Here is a 21,975-nt window from a genome sequence, read left to right as displayed (position 1 = left end):
CCACAGAGTAAACTGAAAATGTTTAGGGTGAAAGCTAAGAAAGAAAGAGGTGAATACTGAGATACTTGTTTTCTAGCATTTCTACAAAGTGATAATTCCAGGCTATCTTATAAGAATAATTTGAGACCATTTTAGCTCTTTGCTTTATATTTTACACTTTAACAACTGCATGTAGATCTATAATGAAAGCTAGGATGTGGATTGGGGAGAGGGGAGAAATACCATTAATAGAGGATTTTATTTCAAGAAACGGCAAATTTGTGCCTTCTGCTGCTCCAACTGAAATGAGAGTGAATTATTGGGGGGAAGTGTAAATATGCCTTTAGGGACATGCTGAATGTCAAGAAACAAGAAGATTGATGGCAAACAAGGGAGTCAACAAGAGAAATTTCACAGGTAGTGATAACGAACTAATTGAGGTTTGCAAAAAGTGGCAGGGTGGTAAATGTTTAATTGTAGTTTGGGCCTTTGCAGCCTATAAACATGTGCACACCTGTCAGCACGACTGACTTCAGTCATTTGTGTAATACATTCATTACTTGTTTGATAATAGTAACAACTAATATAATTGACCTTCACTACAAACGGTCATATTAATGACGGTACGAGGTTGTAACCTACATCTTTTTCATTCAGTTAATTTTCATAATCCCTAGGAGTTGTTATATCACAATAGAGTTCTTACAGTAAATTTAATTGAAGTAAATCTTTCCTTCTTTCTTAATTTTTTCTTTTTATTTAAAATCTCTTTTTTCCACTTATCTACTTCCTCCCCATCCTAACCTGGAAATGAGGCCAGAGAAAAATAACAATGTTTAAATGCATTGAGAAATTACTCTTTCCTTGCTTACAAATTCTGGTTATTTTATAGCTATATATATGCATGCCTAACATTTAACATCATTTTATAAAATTTTAAATATAGTACTGTGGTTTCAGAACATGTACTGAATGTTTTTTATCTTCTGAATGTTAATGGCCAGTGTCTCTCTGATTCATTTTTATAGCGGATGGGAAACGTTTGGCTTCAGTTGGAATAGATGATAGCCACACTATTGTGCTGTGGGACTGGAAGAAAGGAGAGAAACTTTCAGTAGCAAGGTGGGGGAAAAACTTGATATCACATTGGCAAAGTACTGAAATCACTTAAAAATGTTTTTAATTAAAACAGTTTTGAAATCAAACATGTAACCTTTTTTTAATTGCTACCATCTTTGTTACCATTGAATAAATAGTATAATCATGGTAAAAAGACAAATTAAGGATTCATTTGTAGGTTTATCCCTTGTGTACCTACTTTTACTGTAACTGTAGTAAGACATTGGAAGTAGCTATTATCTAAAACTCTGCATTTATAGGTAGAGTGAATTCTGTTGTATGATAAACTATTATATAGCCATTGGAAATGCACATAGCATATATTTGAAGGATGAAACATAAACATCTATATCATAAAGAAGCTAGAGATTATTTTTATTTTCTGTTACATTTTCCATTTTCTAAATTTTCTACTATGAGTGTGTATTTTATAATAAAAAATATTAACAATTGCTTTAAAGGAGGAAATAGTCAACAGTGTCAGAGATTATTTTTTTAATGTCTTACTCCTTAAAATGAGACATTAAAGCACTTTAAAAATACAGTTAAATGCTTCTTTCAGCACATAGATAATGGCCAAATAAAAAATAGTTTAAGAGGAACTTTGTGTTTGCAATGGCTATGTTAAACTATAACAAAGTATTATAAAAGTTTTTTCTTTAACTGATTCATGCCACAGTTCCCTATGCACAGTACTATAGTAAGTGCTATTCAAAAGTTCTCTTCACACTGCTCCTATCTCTTAAAATTCCATTGAGAAGAGTTAAGAAATTAAAATTATGACAGAATAGCAAATGTGCAAATTCATGATTATATAGCCCAAACCTGAGAGATAAGTGGGTCAAAGGTTCAGTAATGGAGTAATCAAGGTAGAGTATGGATTAGGCAAAAGATTATTATAGGAAAGATTTATCTTCAGAGTTAAAACATTGTTTTGTTTTTTTCAGAGGAAGTAAAGATAAGATTTTTGTTGTAAAGATGAACCCCTACGTGCCTGATAAGTTAATTACAGCTGGAATTAAACACGTGAAGTTTTGGCGTAGAGCAGGTAAGGAAGTTCTTCTTTTTACTCCTTTGAAACAAGAAATTATTACTTTTAAAAGTGATTTAGCTAAGTACAATGCAGTATCTGAGATTGGACCCTGGAACAGAAAGGAGATATTAATGGATAAACAGGTGAAATCTGAATGAGGTCTGGAGTTCAGTTAATAGAAATGCATTAAACATGTTGGTTTCTTAGTTTTGACAGATAGTCTATAGTATGTAAGATGTTAAACTCAAGAATTCTGTTACCCTTGAATCTTTTATGAAAATCTAAAATTATCCAAAATGTTTTTTTAAGTGATTCACAATTGTCTTGATATATTATAAACAAATAGAAGATTGTTTTTATTGTATTTATTGACTACATTGATGTAGTATTCATATTTTCAAAAGGGTTTAACTTATGAGATGAATCAAGTGATGTCCAAACTCCTTTCTTCTGCTAAACACATATTTTTTAGTATAAACTGAAAATGAAAAATTTTGTAAAAATTCTTTATATGCTATAAAATGATACAGAAGCGGAAAATCGTATTGCTTGAGTCATTTGTAACTGTAGATTAGCAGCTGTGAAATAAGTTTGCATTTTAAAATAAAAAATGTCTCCTTTCTAAATAAACTAGTAGTATAAGTAGTATACTTATAAATTCCACCAGTTTGATATCTAAGTCTCAGCCCACTTAAACCTTACAGATAAAATACGCGAATAATAGAAATAAAACCTATCTAAGAAAAGAACAGTCTTAGTGAAGACATTTCCCAAGTTCAGGTTACTTTCAAATTGTAAACTACATAGAACGTGAATTAGTTTTCAGACTTGGATTTTCTACTTTATCACAAACTCATCAGATCATGGTGTATATACATTTACATAGTAAAAAGAAGTATTTTCACATTTTCATTCCTATATATTTAAACAAAATTTTAGAGTATCTTATTTACTTGGAATTGCAAATACCAAACAAGTAGTACTTATTATTTCTGTCTTGGAAAAAACCAAAAACCTTTGTAAATTTCTTTGAAATAAGAGACTTAAAGGGGCACCTGGGTGGCTCAGTCGGTTGAGCATCCAGCTTCGGCTCAGGTCATGATCTCGTAGTGTGTGAGTTCGAGCCCCGCGTCGGGGTCTGTGCTGATAGCTCAGAGCCTGGAGCCTGCTTCAGATTCTGTGTCCCCCTCTCTCTGCCCCTTCCCCACTCATGCTCTGTCTCTCTCTGTCTCAGAAATAAATAAACATTAAAAAATTTTTTTTTTTTAAAAAGAGACTTAAAGTAAATAGTTTTGGAATGAAGAGATTTACAATTGAATAACTTTTTCCTTAAGTTTCATTAGTCATATAGTAGACCTGAAACTGAACCATATGGGTAAATGTTAAAACTTTGATGTGCCTTCCAGCCTTCCTCACTTTTGGGGTTCTGATCCATGGAGTTCACTAGCCAAGTGAGAAATAAGTAACCACTTTATTCATTGGAGTAAGTGCTAATCCTCTAAATGCATAGCTTTATGTAAATTAAGTAGTCATGGCGTAGGCCTGAGTCTAAAAGGGAGCTCTGACCTCCTGTCTCAGATCTAGGCTTTGAGAATTTCAACTTATGAATTATTAATCTGTCCTCGAAGGAATTTGAGCTCTGTTTCGTGTTTGGTAGGGGCAGGGAGCCACCAAGAGTTTTTTGAGTGCAATGATGACCTGGTACAATAGGAATATGTTATGCTGTGCCTGTCAGAAAACCCAGTTGATTATTATCTAAACCAGGAGTGGCAGACTATTTCTGTAAATGGAGAAATAGCAAATAGTTTAGACTTCTAGGCCCAGGGACAAAATCAAGAATATTATATAAGTACTTACAGAACAAGAGTGAAAACTCCTACCCTATTTTATACCCGGTTGCCATTAACTGGAGATATTCTCTCCAAGATCAACTTGCTGTAGTGAAAGGGCCTGGCAGTTTGGGCTGGGGGAACCATGGTCAGTCTTATTCCTCCCCAGTGACACATAGGTCCTAGTGTGTTCTCCTTCTGGAAAGCCCTACCTTCTCACCTTGAGGAGCTAGCTAGAGTTGAGGCAGCTCCTAGACGGAATTCCACTGCTAGGTGCCATTAGCCAGTTGCCATTAGCAAAGTCCTCAACTTGTCAATGGTAACAAGCTTAGACCTTGGGAAACTACTAGCTGGCAGCCAAAAGTTGGGGAGGCAGTTTCTGGGAGCAGAGAAGGAAATAAGCATGGCCTGTGTAGCTCCCAGTGCTAACCTGTTCCAGTGGGCCCTGTACAAAAACAGGTGGTGACAGGGTTTCGCCCACAGCCTGTAGTTTGCCTCTCCTGCTCCAGATGACAGTCTGTGCTCTCCTGAAAGCCAGTCCCTTCCCTTGTATACTAGATCCTTTCTCTTCTCGCCCACTCAAGGACATCACTGCAGCCCTTCTTCCCTTTCTCTCCCGCATCCTCACTTTTCCCTCTTACTCTTTCTCTTTGGCATACAAATGTGGGGTTATTTTTCTATCTTAAATAAATAAAACCAAACAAAAACCTTCCTTCAACTCGACCCTTGAGTTGCTAATCAGTTTCTCTTCTTATCTATGTACTTTAACACCTTTAGACCATTGTTTAAATGTTTACTTTGCAGTTTATCTTCTTCTTTCCCTTGAGGGAATTCTGACCTATTTTTCCCCCTCATGAGTCCACTTAATTATTCTTACAAGTTCACTAACAACTCTGACTGCTGTGTTAAGAAAAGTCAGTCTTCTGAATACATTTGGAATATGCCCACTTTTTAAAAAATTATTTTTTATTTATTATCTTTAAAAATTGTTTTTAATGTTTATTTTTGAGAGAGAGAGAGAGAGAGAGAGAGACAGACAGAGCATGGGCCAGGGGGAAGGGCAGAGAGAGAGAGAGGGAGACACAGAATCTGAAACAGGCTCCAGGATCCGAGCTGTCAGCACAGAGCCGGATGAGGGGCTCAAGCTCTTGAATCGTGAGATGGTGACCTGAGTCGAGGACGGACACGTAACTGACTGAGCCACCCAGGCACCCCATATGGAGTATGACCACTTTTCATCATCTTCCATCCAACCGCCCTGGTCCATGCCACCTTTATCATTTGCCCAGATGATTGAAATAGACATCTAACTCCTTTCTTCCTTGCTGTTCTCTGATTTACTCTCAACCCAGAAATCAGAATGAACCTATTAATACATGATATGCCAGATTTCATTCCACTAACCATTTCCCATCTCATGTAGAGTAAAATTTAAATCCTTACAATGGGGGGGTTCCGGAAGATGGCGGCGTAGGAGGACGCGGGGCTCACCTCGCGTCCTGCCGATCACTTAGATTCCACCTACACCTGCCTAAAGAACCCAGAAAACCGCCAGAGGATTAGCAGAACGGAGTCTCCGGAGCCAAGCGCAGACGAGAGGCCCACGGAAGAGGGTAGGAAGGGCGGCAAGGCGGTGGGCGCTCCACGGACTGGCGGGAGGGAGCCGGGGCGGAGGGGCGGCTCGCCGGCCAAGCAGAGCCCCCGAGTCTGGCTGGCAAAAGCGGAGGGGCCGGACAGACTGTGTTCCGACAGCAAGCGCGACTTAGCGTCTGGGAGGTCATAAGTTAACAGCTCTGCTCGGAAAGCGGGAAGGCTGGAGGACAAAGGGAGGGAGAGCTGCTGAGCCCCCGGACGGCAGAGCTCAGCTTGGCGGGGAACAAAGGCACCAGCGCCATCTCCCCCGCCCATCCCCCAGCCAAATCCCAAAGGGAACCAGTTCCTGCCAGGGAACTTGCTCGCTCCGCGCAAACACCCAACTCTGTGCTTCTGCGGAGCCAAACCTCCGGCAGCGGATCTGACTCCCTCCCGCTGCCACAGGGCCCCTCCTGAAGTGGATCACCTAAGGAGAAGCGAGCTAAGCCTGCCCCTCCAGCCCCCGTGTACCTTGCCTACCCACCCCAGCTAATACGCCAGATCCCCAGCAACACAAGCCTGACAGTGTGCAAGTAGCCCAGACGGGCCACGCCACCCCACAGTGAATCCCGCCCCTAGGAGAGGGGAAGAGAAGGCACACACCAGTCTGACTGTGGCCCCAGCAGTGGGCTGGGGGCAGACATCGGGTCGGACTGCGGCCCCGCCCACTAACTCCAGTTATACACCACAGCACAGGGGAAGTGCCCTGCAGGTCCTCACCACGCCAGGGACTCTCCAAAATGACCAAACGGAAGAATTCCCCTCAGAAGAATCTCCAGGAAATAACAACAGCTAATGAACTGATCAAAAAGGATTTAAATAATATAACAGAAAGTGAATTTAGAATAATAGTCATAAAATTAATCGCTGGGCTTGAAAACAGTATACAGGACAGCAGAGAATCTCTTGCCACAAAGATCGAGGGACTAAGGAACAGTCACGAGGAGCTGAAAAACGCTTTAAACGAAATGCAAAACAAAATGGAAACCACGATGGCTCGGCTTGAAGAGGCAGAGGAGAGAATAGGTGAACTAGAAGATAAAGTTATGGAGAAAGAGGAAGCTGAAAGAGAGATAAAAAAATCCAGGAGTATGAGGGGAAAATTAGAGAACTAAGTGATACACTAAAAAGAAATAATATACGCATAATTGGTATCCCAGAGGAGGAAGAGAGAGGGAAAGGTGCTGAAGGGGTACTTGAACAAATTATAGCTGAGAACTTCCCTGAACTGGAGAAGGAAAAAGGCATTGAAATCCAAGAGGCGCAGAGAACTCCCTTCAGACGTAACTTGAATCGATCTTCTGCACGACATATCATAGTGAAACTGGCAAAATACAAGGATAAAGAGAAAATTCTGAAAGCAGCAAGGGATAAACGTGCCCTCACATATAAAGGGAGACCTATAAGACTCGTGACTGATCTCTCCTTTGAAACTTGGCAGGCCAGAAAGGCTTGGCACGATATCTACAGTGTGCTAAACAGAAAAAATATGCAGCTGAGAATCCTTTATCCAGCAAGTCTGTCATTTAAAATAGAAGGAGAGATAAAGGTCTTCCCAAACAAACAAAAACTGAAGGAATTTGTCACCACGAAACCAGCCCTACAAGAGATCCTAAGGGGGATCCTGTGAGACAAAGTACCAGAGACATCACTACAAGCATAAAACATACAGACATCACAATGACTCTAAACCCATATCTTTCTATAATAACACTGAATGTAAATGGATTAAATGCGCCAACTAAAAGACATAGGGTATCAGAATGGATAAAAAAACAAGACCCATCTATTTGCTGTCTACAAGAGACTCATTTTAGATCTGAGGACACCTTTAGATTGAGAGTGAGGGGATGGAGAACTATTTATCATGCTCCTGGAAGCCAAAAGAAAGCTGGAGTAGCCATACTTATATCAGACAAACTAGACTTTAAATTAAAGGCTGTAACAAGAGATGAAGAAGGGCATTATATAATAATCACAGGGTCTATCCATCAGGAAGAGCTAACTATTATAAATGTCTATGCGCCAAATACCCGAGCCCCCAGATATATAAAACAATTACTCATAAACATAAGCAACCTTATTGATAAGAATGTGGTCATTGCAGGGGACTTTAACACCCCACTTACAGAAATGGATAGATCATCTAGACACACAGTCAATAAAGAAACAAGGGCCCTGAATGATACATTGGATCAGATGGACTTGACAGATATATTTAGAACTCTGCATCCCAAAGCAACAGAATATACTTTCTTCTCGAGTGCACATGGAACATTCTCCAAGATAGATCATATACTGGGTCACAAAACAGCCCTTCATAAGTTTACAAGAATTGAAATTATACCATGCATACTTTCAGACCACAATGCTATGAAGCTTGAAATCAACCACAGGAAAAAGTCTGGAAAACCTCCAAAAGCATGGAGGTTAAAGAACACCCTACTAACGAATGAGTGGGTCAACCAGGCAATTAGAGAAGAAATTAAAATATATATGGAAACAAACGAAAATGAAAATACAACAATCCAGACGCTTTGGGATGCAGCGAAGGCAGTCCTGAGAGGAAAATACATTGCAATCCAGGCCTATCTCAAGAAACAAGAAAAATCCCAAATACAAAATCTAACAGCACACCTAAAGGAAATAGAAGCAGAACAGCAAAGGCAGCCTAAACCCAGCAGAAGAAGAGAAATAATAAAGATGAGAGCAGAAATAAACAATATAGAATCTAAAAAAACTGTAGAGCAGATCAACGAAACCAAGAGTTGGTTTTTTGAAAAAATAAACAAAATTGACAAACCTCTAGCCAGGCTTCTCAAAAAGAAAAGGGAGATGACCCAAATAGATAAAATCATGAATGAAAATGGAATGATTACAACCAATCCCTCAGAGATACAAACAATTATCAGGGAATACTATGAAAAATTATATGCCAACAAATTGGACAACCTGGAAGAAATGGACAAATTTCTAAACACCCACACTCTTCCAAAACTCAATCAGGAGGAAATAGAAAGCTTGAACAGACCCATAACCCCCATAACCAGCGAAGAAATTGAATCGGTTATCAAAAATCTCCCAACAAATAAGAGTCCAGGACCAGATGGCTTCCCAGGGGAGTTCTACCAGACATTTAAAGCAGAGATAATACCTATCCTTCTCAAGCTATTCCAAGAAATAGAAAGGGAAGGAAAACTTCCAGACTCATTCTATGAAGCCAGTATTACTTTGATTCCTAAACCAGCCAGAGACCCAGTAAAAAAAGAGAACTACAGGCCAATATCCCTGATGAATATGGATGCAAAAATTCTTAATAAGATACTAGCAAATCGAATTCAACAGCATATAAAAAGAATTATTCACCATGATCAAGTGGGATTCATTCCTGGGATGCAGGGCTGGTTCAACATTCGCAAATCGATCAACGTGATACATCACGTTAACAAAAAAAAAAGAGAAGAACCATATGATCCTGTCAATCGATGCAGAAAAGGCCTTTGACAAAATCCAGCACCCTTTCTTAATAAAAACCCTTGAGAAAGTCGGGATAGAAGGAACATACTTAAAGATCATAAAGGCCATTTATGAAAAGCCCACAGCTAACATCATCCTCAATGGGGAAAAACTGAGAGCTTTTTCCCTGAGATCAGGAACACGACAGGGATGCCCACTCTCACCGCTATTGTTTAATATAGTGCTGGAAGTTCTAGCATCAGCAATCAGACAACAAAAGGAAATCAAAGGCATCAAAATTGGCAAAGATGAAGTCAAGCTTTCGCTTTTTGCAGATGACATGATATTATACATGGAAAATCCGATAGACTCCACCAAAAGTCTGCTAGAACTGATACATGAATTCAGCAAAGTTGCAGGATACAAAATCAATGTGCAGAAATCAGTTGCATTCTTATACACTAACAATGAAGCAACAGAAAGACAAATGAAGAAACTGATCCCATTCACAATTGCACCAAGAAGCATAAAATACCTAGGAATAAATCTAACCAAAGATGTAAAAGATCTGTATGCTGAAAACTATAGAAAGCTTATGCAGGTAATTGAAGAAGATATAAAGAAATGGAAAGACATTCCCTGCTCATGGATTGGAAGAATAAATATTGTCAAAATGTCAATACTACCCAAAGCTATCTACACATTCAATGCAATCCCAATCAAAATTGCACCAGCATTCTTCTCGAAACTAGAACAAGCAATCCTAAAATTCATATGGAACCACAAAAGGCCCCGAATAGCCAAAGTAATTTTGAGGAAGAAGACCAAAGCAGGAGGCATCACAATCCCAGACTTTAGCCTCTACTACAAAGCTGTCATCATCAAGACAGCATGGTATTGGCATAAAAACAGACACATAGACCAATGGAATAGAATAGAAACCCCAGAACTAGACCCACAAATGTATGGCCAACTCATCTTTGACAAAGCAAGAAAGAACATCCAATGGAAAAAAGACAGTCTCTTTAACAAATGGTGCTGGGAGAAGTGGACAGCAACATGCAGAAGGTTGAAACTAGACCACTTTCTCACACCATTCACAAAAATAAACTCAAAATGGATAAAGGACCTGAATGTGAGACAGGAAACCATCAAAACCTTAGAGGAGAAAGCAGGAAAAGACCTCTCTGACCTGAGCCGTAGCAATCTCTTACTCGGCACATCCCCAAAGGCAAGGGAATTAAAAGCAAAAGTGAATTACTGGGACCTTATGAAGATAAAAAGCTTCTGCACAGCAAAGGAAACGACCAACAAAACTAAAAGGCAACCAACGGAATGGGAAAAGATATTTGCAAATGACATATCGGACAAAGGGCTAGTATCCAAAATCTATAAAGAGCTCATCAAACTCCACACCCGAAAAACAAATAACCCAGTGAAGAAATGGGCAGAAAACATGAATAGACACTTCTCTAAAGAAGACATCCGGATGGCCAACAGGCACATGAAAAGATGTTCAACGTCGCTCCTTATCAGGGAAATACAAATCAAAACCACACTCAGATACCACCTCACGCCAGTCAGAGTGGCCAAAATGAAGAAATCAGGAGACTATAGATGCTGGAGAGGATGTGGAGAAACAGGAACCCTCTTGCACTGTTGGTGGGAATGCAAATTGGTGCAGCCGCTCTGGAAAGCAGTGTGGAGGTTCCTCAGAAAATTAAAAATAGACCTACCCTATGACCCAGCAATAGCACTGCTAGGAATTTATCCAAGGGATACAGGAGTACTGATGCATAGGGGCACCTGTACCCCAATGTTTATAGCGGCACTCTCAACAATAGCCAAATTATGGAAAGAGCCTAAATGTCCATCAACTGATGAATGGATAAAGAAATTGTGGTTTATATACACAATGGAATACTACGTGGCAATGAGAAAAAATGAAATATGGCCTTTTGTAGCAACATGGATGGAACTGGAGAGTGTGATGCTAAGTGAAATAAGCCATACAGAGAAAGACAGATACCATATGGTTTCACTCTTATGTGGATCCTGAGAAACATAATAGAAACCCATGGGGGAGGGGAAGGAAAAAAAAAAAAAAAAAAGAGGTTAGAGTGGGAGAGAGCCAAAGCATAAGAGACTCTTAAAAACTGAGAACAAACTGAAGGTTGATGGGGGGTGGGAGGGAGGGCAGGGTGGGTGATGGGTATTGAGGAGGGCACCTTTTGGGATGAGCACTGGGTGTTGTATGGAAACCAATTTGACAGTAAATTTCATATATTAAAAAATAAAAATAAAATTAAAAAAAAAATAAAAAATAAAAAAATAAATCCTTACAATGGCCTGTAATGCTGCCTTTGACCTCTATGACCCCATCTCCCATTACTTCCTCCCTTATTTTCTTTGCGACACCATACTGACCTCTATAGCTGTTCCTTGAAGGTTCTTGTCACATTCCTGCATTGGGCCCTTGGTGATCCCTCTGCCTTAACCCCTCTTCTTGCATGGCTTGCTCTTGCTACCTCCTTCATTCAACTTCTACCTTCCCAGTGAGGCCTTTCTTAACCACCCTACTTAAAACGGGCTTCTCCCATTTCTTATCTCCCGTTTATGCTCACATTTTCTACATAGCACCCATCATCATCTGTTAACATACTGCACATTTTGGTTATTTGTTATATTTATTGACTGTCTCACCAGGAAACTCCATGAGAACAGGGAGTTTTGTTGTCTCTTTTGTTCATAACTTTACCCCCAGTGCCTTGAATAGTGCCTGGCATATATATTTCCTGAATGAATGAATAAGTTCAATTGGGAAAAAAATTGGGCAAAAGATATCAATAGGTAATGAATGGCCAATAAAAATAGGAAAATATGATAAAAAATAATCAGAGAAATGCACATTAAAACCATAGTAAAATTCAGTTGGTATTTCATGTCCCCCAGTCTAACAATACCAAATATTCCTGAAAGGTGGGAAGCAACAAGAACTCCTTTCACTATTAATGGGGGTGTAAATTAGTGCCTCAACTTTGTAAAATAGTTTGGCAACAGATGATACCTCTCATTTATATGCTTTCCCTTTTGTGAATACCCTGTGGTCATTCCTGGGCATTCCTAGAGAATCTCTTGTACTTGCATAGAAGAGGCCTTTACAAGAATGTTCAAAGCAGTGTTGTTTTCAATAGCAAAGGCTTGGAAGCAACTCAAGTGCCCATTAATAGGAAAATGGATGGACGGTTATGTTCATATAATGGAATGCTTACAGGGTTACAAAAATGCATTTTCTAGATGTACAAATCAACATATATAAAACTCCACTACAGATTGTTGGTGATAAAAGCAAGTTGCAAAGGAATATAGTTGACCCTTGAATAGCATGGGAGGTTAGGGTGCTGACCCTGCATATAATATTTGACTCCCCAAATACTTCTAATAGCCTACTATTGACCCAAAGCTTTACCAGTGACATAAACCATCAATTAACACATATTTTATAAAGTATATTATGTAGCATAATTTTACAACAAAGTGAATTGGAGCAAAGAAAATGTTAAGAAAATCATAACGCATGCCCCTGGGTGGCTCAGTTGGTTAAGTATCTGACTCTTGATTTTGGCTCAGGTCATGATCTCACAGTGCATGACATCGAGCCCCATGTCAGGCTCTGTGCTGAGCCTGCTTTGGATTCTCTCTCCTTCTCTCTCTGCCCCTACCCCACATGTGTGCACATACACTCTCACTCTCAAAAGTAAACATTTTGGGGTGCCCGGGTGACTGAATCAGTTAAAGCATCCAACTTAGGCTCAGGTCATGATCTTGTGGTTTGTGAGTTCGAGCCCCGTGTCGGGCTCTGTGCTGACAGCTCAGGTCCTAGAGCCCATTTCGAATTGTGTGTCTCCCTCACTCTCTGCCCCTCCCCCTCTCATGTTCTGTCTGTCTGTGTCTCTCTCAAAAATAAATAAACATTAAAAAAAATTTTTTTAATAAACATTGTAAAAAAAGAAAATCATAAGAGAAAATCCATTTATTGGACTGTATTGAAAAGTATCATGTAAAAATAGACTTGTACGCAGGTCAAACCACTGTTGTTCAGGACAAACCACTGTTGTTCACTGTACATACAGGATGGTATTATAGAAAATCTTAAAACATGGATAATCTAACATTGCCTAAGAATTTACAAATAAGTAGTAAAAATAATCATTACAAGGTTGCTTTTTCCTGTATTTTAAGTATGCTAATAAATGTACTGCATTTTCCCAAACCACTCAATTTAAAGGAATGCATGAGAATAGTCAACATCACTTTCACAATAGTAAGGGGTGAAAAAGGGAGATGGGATTGGCATCATGTTTTCGTTGTTTTTACAATTTTATGTAGGTTGTTAGGGGATATACATACATTCATTGTATTGAGGTTTTTTGGTACTCTCTTGTTTTCTTAAATATGTCATAATAAAAAATTTTGAAAACCAACCAAAAGTGCTAAGGACTGATTAAAGCCAACTTAGCATATATGTTTTTATCCAAAAAGCTATGGCCTAAAAGGTGCTGTGGGTGTGGCTGTCTCAGCCAGGCAAGTTGCTGATTGAGAGACTTATATTTTTCTTTTTAAGTCTCTATTTAAACATTTACAGTAGGAAAGAAATTTTATCATTTTATTCATTTTAAAAGTGGTACTTCTGTGATATTTTTTTATGAACCAGGGGGAGGATTGATTGGAAGAAAAGGCTACGTGGGCACACTGGGGAAAAATGACACGATGATGTGTGCAGTATATGGATGGACTGAAGAGATGGCTTTTTCTGGAACATCCACAGGAGACGTGTGTATCTGGAGAGATGTCTTTCTTGTAAAAACAGTTAAAGCACATGATGGGCCAGTGTTTAGTATGCATGCATTGGAAAAAGTAAGTATCCTGAAGATATTTTTACATTAAACATAATTTGATCATGGATTGTAGAGCATTTTCACAAGTAAAGGAGTATTGCCTTTCTGCGGAGCTGAGCCACCCAGTAATAATCTGTAAACTAGAGCCTTTCTACCTTCTTTTATTCCTCTTTCAAACTTCTGAACACAGAGTGAAATAGGTCTGCTATTAAAAAAGTTTTAACTCAATACTTCTTAATCTCTTCCTGTGTGTCAACAATGGCTTAAGTGCTTTATTATCACCATATCCTGAGAGGTAACTACTGTTCTTATCCTCTCTTTTTGAAGGATGGGATTATGAAGCATCCAGGAGAATATATGTATCTTGCTAAAAGTGGTAGAGTTACCTTATGGTTCCAAATTACAAACCTTGCTCTTAAAGTCCTGTCCTAAAAGTAGAATGTTTAGTGTTACTGTAAATATTTTTGTAGTTTTCATGTTGATGTATAAAAAACATAATAGATTCTTATGCTAATTTGTTTGTAAGCTGTAATTTTTAGCTGTAAATGTTCTTTCCTCTAGAGGTTTGCAACATAAAGTTATTTTTTTCAACATTTAGATCTTTATTAACTTGAAGCTTTTACTTTCAAAGGGATTTGTAACTGGAGGAAAAGATGGGGTAGTAGCTCTTTGGGATGACTCCTTTGAAAGATGTCTCAAGACCTATGCTATAAAAAGAGCCGCTTTGGCACCAGGATCTAAAGGTGATTTGAGATTTAATTTAATTTGAGCAGTAAAAGGTTAATTGCTCATTAACATGCATGGCCACTGAGGTGGAGCACACGGAATATATTTTTCCATCTTTACTAGATAGGCATCAGAATTTAATGGGAAAAGCTGTTTAACTGGGTGCCAGAATCATTGCTGTCCTTTCATAATCTATTTTCTGTGACACAGATGGTAAAGTATTAGCCAAATGCAAGATTATTAGTGATAATTTATCATTTTTAATTTTTCAAAGAAAATTGCCCACATGGGCATCACATTTACCATCAGTCAGGAATTTGTGTTCAAGCTTGGCATTTTGTTTCATGTTCGTGTTTTGTTGACCTTGCCTGTGTATCCTTGCAGGCCCTTCCTTTTACCCTTGCTCTCAGTGTATTAAGGCATTACACCACATTCTCTGTGACCTCCAGGCCTTTCTATATGCTATAGCTTTTGCCTAGAATTTGCCCTTCTCTTCCCTCTTGCCCCTTCCAATTATCTGACCATATACTCATTTTTCAAATCTCAAACATTATTTCTTCGAGGATGATTGCTTCCACTCCCATCTCCCCTCCATCCCCTCAAAAAAACTAAAATTCCCTTATGTTATGCTCCTGTTTCACTATGCTCCTCCCACAGGGCCTGTTTTCCGCATTATATGCTCTGTGAGGGCAGGAGCTGGCCCTGTTATGTTTACAAATATATCTCTGAAGCCTTCCTAGGACATAGTAGACAGAAAAGCATCAATCTTGAATTGAATTAAAAGTACTGACTGGAATATTGTAGGTGCTCTAAGAAAGTAAGGATGTGAATGAGGAGGGGCAAATATAAGAGGAAACAGTTATTGGAATAGTAGTAGGAGAGCTGGGATAATAATTGTATATAGGTGGTACTTTTTTACTTATTTATTTTGAGAGAGAGAGAGCGGTAGCAAGGGAGGGGCAGAGAGAGAGGGCAAGAGAGAATCCCAAACGGGCTCCACCCCCTCAGCACCGAGCCGCCGTGGGGGGCCGATCCCATGAACCACTACTACACCATGAGGTGAGCAGAAATCAAGTCAGACGCTTAACTGACTGAGCCACCCCTGCACTCCTAGGTAGTGCTTTTGAGATTAGTAAATTGAGTGGTTTGGGAAAATGCAGTGCATTTATTAGCATACTTAAAATACAGGAAAAGGCAACCTTGTAACGTGATTTTCATTGTCAAAGTAGCATCATCTGCAATATGTACACCCTTGTATTCTAGTGACTTTATACCTAGAAGAATATCTCCACTTAACATTTCAGGTCTTCTCTTGGAAGATAACCCATCTATACGTGCCATATCATTAGGACACGGTCATATTTTAGTTGGCACAAAGAATGGCGAAATACTAGAAGTGGATAAAAGTGGCCCAATAACACTTCTGGTCCAGGTAATTTGAAAAAAATTAATATACTTTTTTTCCATTTATATGCAGTTGATTAATATGTAAGAGCCAAAAGTTAACAATAGTGAAAATAACGTTAAATTAATTAGGGAAATATTTCATAATATATACCAAAAATTTTTAATTTAATTATAGCTTGATGAGTAGATATCAGTAAATAAATATTCACATTATCATGTGGAATAATTGCCAATATTTTAAGTAATTTCTTATCACAAAACAAGAAACCAATGAAAAGAAAAAACAGTTGTGATTAATTTAACCAAGTCAATTTATTTCATGTTCAATTTTATTTCTTTGAAGTACATTTGTTGAATCTAAGGAAGTTGTTTTTCTGTGAAACTCTTCATTTTCATCCTTAAGTTTCTAATTAAAAAAAATTAAAAATGTACACTAAAATTTTGTTGCTGAAAATATTTGTCAGTGAAAATATTAATAAAACAAATGTTAACATAATACAAAAATAATAGCAATACCAACATTTGTGTGGTAGAAATATAAAACGGAAGAGCAGGATCACCTGATCCTTAACATTTTCATCAAGAATGCTGTATTGGGGCGCCTGGGTGGCTTCATCAGTTGGGCGACCGACTTCAGCTCAGGTCATGATCTCATGGTCTGTGGGTTCAAGCACCGTGTCAGGCTCTGTGCTGACTGCTCAGAGCCTGGAGCCTGCTTCAGATTCTGTGTCTCCCTCTCTCTCTCCTCTGCGCCCCCCCTTGTGTTCTATCAAAAATAAATAAACATAAAAAAAAAAAACTTAAAAAAAACCCAGCTTTGCCTTTAAAAAAAAAAAAAAAGAATGCTGTATTTTGCCTTTGCCTTTAAAAAAAAAAAGAATTTTTTAGGTATACATTTCCTATATATATTATATCTTTCTGAAAAGTATGGAGAGCAATAAATACTTTAAAACACAGTAAGTGAGGTAGGATCTACCTAATGAAAAATTGTCCTCCAGCTCTATATGGTAGGACCAATTTTAAGTTTGCCTTTTATTCTGAAAAAGAATTATGTTCTTTCTTATTACAGACTTATTTTTTTCTCCAACCCCACTCCCCCCCACCTCACTTTTGTTAAAACATCAAAGAGCACACTTAGAGGAGAGCACTGCACATGCTTTAATGTTAACGTAATATCCTGATGTACCAAGGAGAATTTGTAAGCAAATAAATATACATATTTACAAATATACAAATATGTACAAATATATATATTTGTATATATTGTATACAAATATATACAAATATACATATAAAACAAAACGTTTTATATTAAATTTACTGTCAAAATTTGGTGTCTTACTCTTTAACTTCAGTTACATAATATTCCTTTAAAAAATTTTTTTTAAGTTTAAGAGAAAGAGAGGGAATGGGGGTAGGGCAAGGCAGGATAGAGAGAATCCCAAGCAGGCTCCACGCTGTCAGCACAGAGCCCAACAAGGAGCTCAGTGTCACAAATTGTGAGATAATGACCTAAGCCGAAATCAAGAGTTGGACACTCAACTGACTGAGCCACCCAGGTGCCCCACATAATATTCCTTTCAAGTAGAAAGATGGTAGAGTCATGGTATTTAACATATTTATGATCTCTTGGAAAATACTAACACAAGTACGCTTTTACAGGTGAATCCACAGACAGCACTTTCAAAAACACAGACAATTTTATAATTGTAAGAAAAGATTTTGAAGTGATAAATGACATCCTGTTATTTTTCCTATTTATTATAGAGCTTAAGATTTCAGATGTCTGCTGTCTCCTAAACATCAGAAACAAAACAAGGATGTCAGGTCTCACCATTATTGTCTAGCATTGTGTGTGAGGTCTTAGCCAATCTAGAAAAACAAAGCAATATAGGTCTAAGTGTTGGAAATAAGTGGAGAACACTGTCAGTATTTGCAGATATTTTAACCCTATACTTTGCATATTCAAGAGAATAAACTGAAAAATTACTAGAATTAAGGAGTCTGGTAAAGTGAGATTCAAAATCAACATCTAAAAGCCAATAGTATTTCTATATATCAGCAATAACCAATTAGAAAAATAGGACACAGAAATAGTACTCACAAAGAAAACTATACAATAGCCAGGAATAAATATAGCTAAAACTATGGAAGATCAGTGTTAAGAAAGCCATAAAGTTTTACTAAAGACATAAAACATCTAAATAACTTATGAATTCAGTATGATCATAAACCAAATCCAAATGATATTTTTCAAAAATTCTGGAAAGATTTTTAAAAAATCATCTAGAAGAAAAAATACTCAAAAAGAGTGCAGAAATTTTTGAGAAACTCCATGCGGGAAATAAGATAAAACTTATAGTAATTAAAAGTGTGGGGGGAAAAAGTGTGGAGATATACAGGGAAATGCAAATCAAAACCACAGTGAGATATCACCTCATACTTGTCAGAATGGCTAAAATCAAAAACTCAAGAAATGACAAGTATTGACAAGGTCGTGGAGAGAAAGGATACTCCTGCACTGTTGGTGGGAATGCAAACTGGTGCAGCCACTCTAGAAAATAGCATGGAGTTTCCTCAAAAAATGAAAAATAGGACTACCCTGTGATCCAATAGTCACACTAGGGTATTTACCCAAAAATACAAAAACACTATTTGAAAGGATACATGCACCCTATCTTTTTTGCAACATTATTTATAATAGCCAAACTATGGAAGCAGCTCAAGTGTCCCATCAACTGATGAATGAATAAAAAAGACGGGTGTGTGTGTGTGTATAAAATGGAATATTATTTTGAATATATTATTCACCCATAAAAAGAATGAAATCTTGCCATTTGCAAGATGGCAACATGGATAAAGCTAGAGAATATGATACTAAGCAAAATAAACCAGTCAGAGAAAGACAAATACCATCTGATTTCACTCGTGTGGAATTTAAGGAACAAAACAAATGAGCAAAGGGAAAAAAAAGAGACCAAAAAACCAGACTCTTAACTGTAGAGAACAAACTGATGGTTACCAGAGAGAAGGTGGGGGTGAGGGATGGGTGAAATAGGTGATGGGGATTCAGAGTACACTTAATCTTGATGAGCACTGAATAATATATGGAACTATTGAACCCCTATATTTTACACCTGAAACTAACATTGCATGTTATCTACAGTGGAATTAAAAAAAAAAAAGTGTGGAGATATATGTACATAACTGGGCATTCAGATGAACACAGGAAAAAAAAAAAAACATGTACAGCAGTGTTTGTAGCAGCATTCTATGGGTCAGTTTGAGGAATAGCACCTCTTAACAATATTAAATTGTATCCATGAACATGGGATCTTTCCATTCAGTTAGATCATCTTTAACTTTTTTCAACAGGTTTATAGTTTTTAGTATACAAGTCTCCTAGTATAATGGACCTCATTTATTCTAATAGTTTTTTAGTGGATTTTTAGGATTTTTTATATATAAGATCATGTGAATGGCAAATGTAGTTTTACTGTTCCCCTTCCAATTGGGATGCCTGTTATTTCTTTTTCGTGGCTAAATATCCTGGCTGGAATCTTCAGTACAATGTAGATTAGAAGTAGAACAGACAGAGGAAGTACTCAATCTGTACCATTTAGTATTAACTGGATTTTTCATAGATGCCCTTTATCAGATTGACGAATGACACTTCTGTTCCTAGTTTGATGCAAGTTTTTATCATGAAAGATTGTGTCATTTGTCAAAAGCATTTGTCAAAGGCTTTTTCTTTGTCTATTGAGAGATCATGTGGTTTTTTTTTATTCTATTGATATGGTGTATTATATTAATTAGTTTTCATCTTTTAAACCAACCTTGCATTCCTGAGATAAACCCCACTTAGTTACGGTGTAGAATTCTTTTTGTATATGTTGGAATCAGTTTGTTAGTACTTAGTTGAGGATTTTAGCATCCACATACTATATATAAAGGATCATGGGTCTATAGTTTCCTAGTGATGTCTGATTTTGGTATCAGGGCCATTTTGGCTCCATGAAATGATTTGGGAAGTCTCCTCTCCTCTTCTCTCCTCAGTCTTTTTCCCTGACTACACCCAGCCCCTGAACTCCATTAAATTGCTGACTGATGCTGACTAAATTGCTACTGTTTTCCACACTTTGCCTAGAGCACAAATTGCTCAGCCTCCTTAAAGGGGACACCCCTTTCATAGGTTAATGTTTGAGATTTTGACTTGAAGCAGTATCCTCCCAGCAATCTCTGAGATTGCCCTGGTTCTGTTGAGCAAACTCACTAGTCTTCAGAGTAGCCTGTATGTTTAAGGAGTACCAGTCAGCTCCCATTTGCCTTTCATCACAACCTTCATTGTTTTCGAGAGCACCTTTAGGCTTGAACTTTTCTACACTGTGAAGCAAATCAAGTCATTTCCTTTGAGGAGACATTAGGAGCTATTTTATGGCTTGCTTTTTCTTCCAGGCACACTGTCTGATCCAAGGCTCTGAAGTTGAGTGTTTGGATAGTGATGACTCTTTTCTGAGTGTCCCTTGCTTTAGAAACTGAGTGCTCCATTTTGGGGAAGGGGTAGTAGGGAGCAGTAGCCTCAAGTCTTCTTGGGTTGAACTGAAGCCCCAGTATTCTTAGTGGCATGACCCCCAGTGTAGAACCTCCATCTCAGAATAGGGATGGCAGAAGGGAGTTCCCACCTGTGTCCAGCACTCATCAAGGTTTCAGCTGTTAACAGGCATTGAGGGCAGGATAAGAAATGCGGTCACCTGCCTCTTCTGGGAAGATAGCCCATTAGAGTAGGGGAAGGAGAGAGAGCACCCATACCTTGTGTTGTTTACATCAGTCTGGTGTGGAGTTTTCAGGTCAGTGAGTTGGAGATGGGGAGGAAAGGAGTGGGTCTTGGTTCAAATACTGCAAACTCTCACTGTTCTTACCAAATATTAGCAGACTTTCTTGAGTAAATGTTTCTTCATTTGTCATAGTCCCTTGGAACCATTTCCGGAGACCTTAATTTTTTATTATTAATTTCACCAGTTTCACTGGGGAGCAGGTCTGCAGCACTCCTTGTTCTCACATGCAGGAACTTCCTCCTCTGTGGCAGTTATTAACATTCCAAGGCAGCCAGTTTCTATTCTCCTCACTCAGTGACTATTTTAGGATTTTAAACTAGTTTAAATAGTAACTGATTGTAGTGTAATTGTGAAGATAAAGTTGTTACTGAGGTATTTTAAGGTATATTCCAAAGAGAAAGTTTTAGATTAATCCATTATTCATTATCCTGTCGTGTATTATCAGGTGTTGTCTTTAGTTTTCTTTTAAAAACACATATATTTAGGTTAAATTTATCTTAACTATGTTCTCTTTGTAGGGACACATGGAAGGAGAGGTGTGGGGTTTGGCTACACATCCCTATCTGCCCATCTGTGCTACTGTCAGTGATGATAAAACCTTAAGAATATGGGATCTGTCTCCTAGTCATTGTATGTTGGCTGTCCGGAAACTGAAAAAGGGTAAGAGGCTCTCAGACTTGAGCACAGATTAACATGTTAGTCACATTTAGTCACAGTTTTCTAACTCTTCACAAATCTAAGAAAGCTACAGTAGGTGTATAAAAAAGGCTTTACATATTTATTCTATGTGCACTTGCTCATGATGCTATATAAAGAAAATTAATTATACCCAGTCTTTGCTTTGTGAGACCTCCTGTGAGCATACCTATCCTGAACCTGTTTGCAGTGTCATGTTGGAATTAAAAATACAGGAAGAAAACAAGTTATCTACCCTTTATGACTCTAGAATATATGTAATTCAGAATCAAAAATGAAGAAAGAAGGCCTTAATTTATAAAGGGGTAGCAGAATTGAGGGGCGAATATTTCAGGGTGAAACAAAACTAAGCACATTTTATAGGA

At 38.0% G+C, this 21,975-nt stretch overlaps 1 protein-coding gene across 5 annotated transcripts in view; it reads left to right on the top strand.

The window, feature by feature from the left end:
- The window catches only part of EML5 (EMAP like 5), a 185,567-nt gene that overhangs the window by 87,108 nt on the left and 76,484 nt on the right, over nt 1–21,975 (top strand). For 4 of the 5 annotated variants that reach the window (XM_042944025.1, XM_042944023.1, XM_042944026.1 and 1 more), the window contains 6 exons: nt 1,008–1,101; nt 2,046–2,146; nt 13,763–13,965; nt 14,578–14,689; nt 15,977–16,104; nt 21,433–21,574. In XM_042944025.1, the coding sequence (XP_042799959.1) occupies nt 1,008–1,101; nt 2,046–2,146; nt 13,763–13,965; nt 14,578–14,689; nt 15,977–16,104; nt 21,433–21,574 (780 nt within the window). The remainder of the gene's footprint in view (nt 1–1,007; nt 1,102–2,045; nt 2,147–13,762; nt 13,966–14,577; nt 14,690–15,976; nt 16,105–21,432; nt 21,575–21,975) is intronic. The other variant, XM_042944024.1, reaches the window with a different exon arrangement.

Source organism: Panthera leo, chromosome B3, assembly GCF_018350215.1.
Source record: "Panthera leo isolate Ple1 chromosome B3, P.leo_Ple1_pat1.1, whole genome shotgun sequence".
NCBI lineage: Eukaryota > Metazoa > Chordata > Mammalia > Carnivora > Felidae > Panthera > Panthera leo.
Note: the sequence above shows the minus strand (reverse complement) of the source record. Positions and strands in the feature narration are given on the sequence as shown.